The sequence below is a fragment of the Lepidothrix coronata genome, unplaced genomic scaffold (genome assembly GCF_001604755.1).
Source record: "Lepidothrix coronata isolate B3197 unplaced genomic scaffold, Lepidothrix_coronata-1.0 Scaffold108, whole genome shotgun sequence".
NCBI classification, from domain to species: Eukaryota; Metazoa; Chordata; class Aves; order Passeriformes; family Pipridae; genus Lepidothrix; species Lepidothrix coronata.
In genome coordinates, this window is record NW_016690288.1 from 2,572,802 (window position 1) to 2,574,518 (window position 1,717).

The following is a 1,717-nucleotide window of genomic DNA, read 5'->3' on the forward strand; positions in this document are numbered from 1 at the left end:
GGGGGGGGTTACCTCTCCCTTTGTGCCTATGGGTGGGATGGGGCAGCGCTGGGGCCGGGAGAGATGGGTCAGTTTCTGGTCTATGTGGCGGGCAAGATGGTGGCACCCACCCCTGGGCACGTGGCCGGCGATCATCCGCGGTGCAGGGTGGCAAATATGCTGGGTTACCCCCCCCATCGCTGTTACGGGGCCCTCTGCGCTGGTCCCATGGGCTGGGATCTCGCATCGCAGGCCCCGTCCCCTCCCGCTGACCTGCGTCCCCTGGGCTCCCGGTTCCTGACCCGAAACTTAAGTCACGAACAGCTCCTCTCCCTCCTCCTGCTGGACTTTGTGTGTTTAAGCTCCCACGCCTAAAAGCCGGGCTGTTGCCAGCAGTGTGAGCGGGGGGGTGTGTTGGCGTTGGATGCATGTGTTGTCCGTTCGTGTGCTCTGCTTAGTGCAGACATTATGACTTGCCAGGCTGGAAAGGCATTGTTACCTTGGGGGTCTCCCCCCTGGACTTTCAGTTTTATGAGGTTTCCTGTTTTGTCCCATATTTCTATGTGAAGGGCTTCAACTAATGGCAGTTCAGGTACAGCTGCCTTAATAAAGCATATGAGTTCTATTAGTTCCGCCCTTGTGGCTTATATGTGATATGGTTTTAGCAGGATAGCCAGTGCATCTGTGTCCTGTGATATCTCAGTGGAGAAAAAATTTCCCATTTTACCTCTAAGTCTTGGCGCTGTAGACATGCGCTGCTGGAAAGTGTTTGTCTGTTTGCTGGCTTCTCCCGGTTCTCTGTCGACTGGGTCTGCGTGGGTGGCGGAGGCGCCGTTTCTCGGTGGCGGTGGCAGGGCTCGTCGGCGCGGGCGCAGGCTGTGGTGGCTGTGGGCGCACGGTGTGTGCGACGGCCGGTTGCGGCAGGCGCTGGCAGCAAGCGACTGGCGAGCGCGGGCGCGTGGCGGCTGCGGGCTGCAGCGGCGGCGGGCAGCGGGTGCGGGCGGCTCGGCGTGGGGCTCTCCAGTGGCGGCGGGAATCGGCTCCGGGGTTCCCTCAGTTAGCTGGGCGGTGCGGGGGTTCCGGCGCTGCAGCGGGGAGTCGCACGGCGCGCGTTCTGTTCGGCTTCAGTAGGTTCCGCGCGGTTTTGAACGTGGCGCCGGGGGAGGCTCGGCGGGGTCGTGGCGGTGAGCTGCAGCAGTTTCTGCTACGCAGAAAACCGATGCGGGCTTCGCGGGGTCTGGCGGTGGCGCCGAGGATGTTAGAAGGTAGCAGCGGCGGAGCCGCTTTATGCACACGGCCGAGCCGTGGTAAGCGGCGGGTAGCAGGGCTCCCCCGGCGTTTTTAAGGTGCTCTGCTGCCCGGGTCTCCGAGCTGCGGACACGGCCGCTTAGGGAAAAAGTCCTTGCCAACATTGTAAGATGTTGGCGCTGCCTCTCAGTGTGACTCACCGGTGTATGTTGGACCTCGCTCTGCCTCTCCGACTGCCTCGGTCTGTCGGTTTTTTCTTTTCTTCTTTCTTCTTTCTTCTATTTCCTGTGAACTATCTCTAATATTTTTGGAGCTCACTAAACTAGGATTGCATTTCTCAGACACTCTGAGACAACAACTTAAAGACATCTGTGTTTTTTTCGCTGAAAATTCCCATCTCGAGATAATTGAGACGATACCGGAATTAGCGAGTTTTTTGCCAGATTCAGGATATGCTAAACTGACTTAATATAAGTTCAAAGTCCCAAGT

At 58.4% G+C, this 1,717-nt stretch overlaps 1 protein-coding gene across 1 annotated transcript in view; it reads right to left on the reverse strand.

Moving 5' to 3' along the window:
• The window catches only part of LOC108501805, a 72,430-nt gene extending 71,039 nt beyond the window's left edge, over window positions 1–1,391 (reverse strand). The window contains exons 1-2 of the mRNA XM_017824041.1: window positions 1,188–1,391; window positions 707–1,064 (exon numbers count right to left, since the gene is read on the reverse strand). Coding sequence (XP_017679530.1) covers window positions 707–1,064; window positions 1,188–1,391 — 562 coding nt within the window. The remainder of the gene's footprint in view (window positions 1–706; window positions 1,065–1,187) is intronic.
• Between the last annotated feature and the right edge of the window lie 326 nt (window positions 1,392–1,717).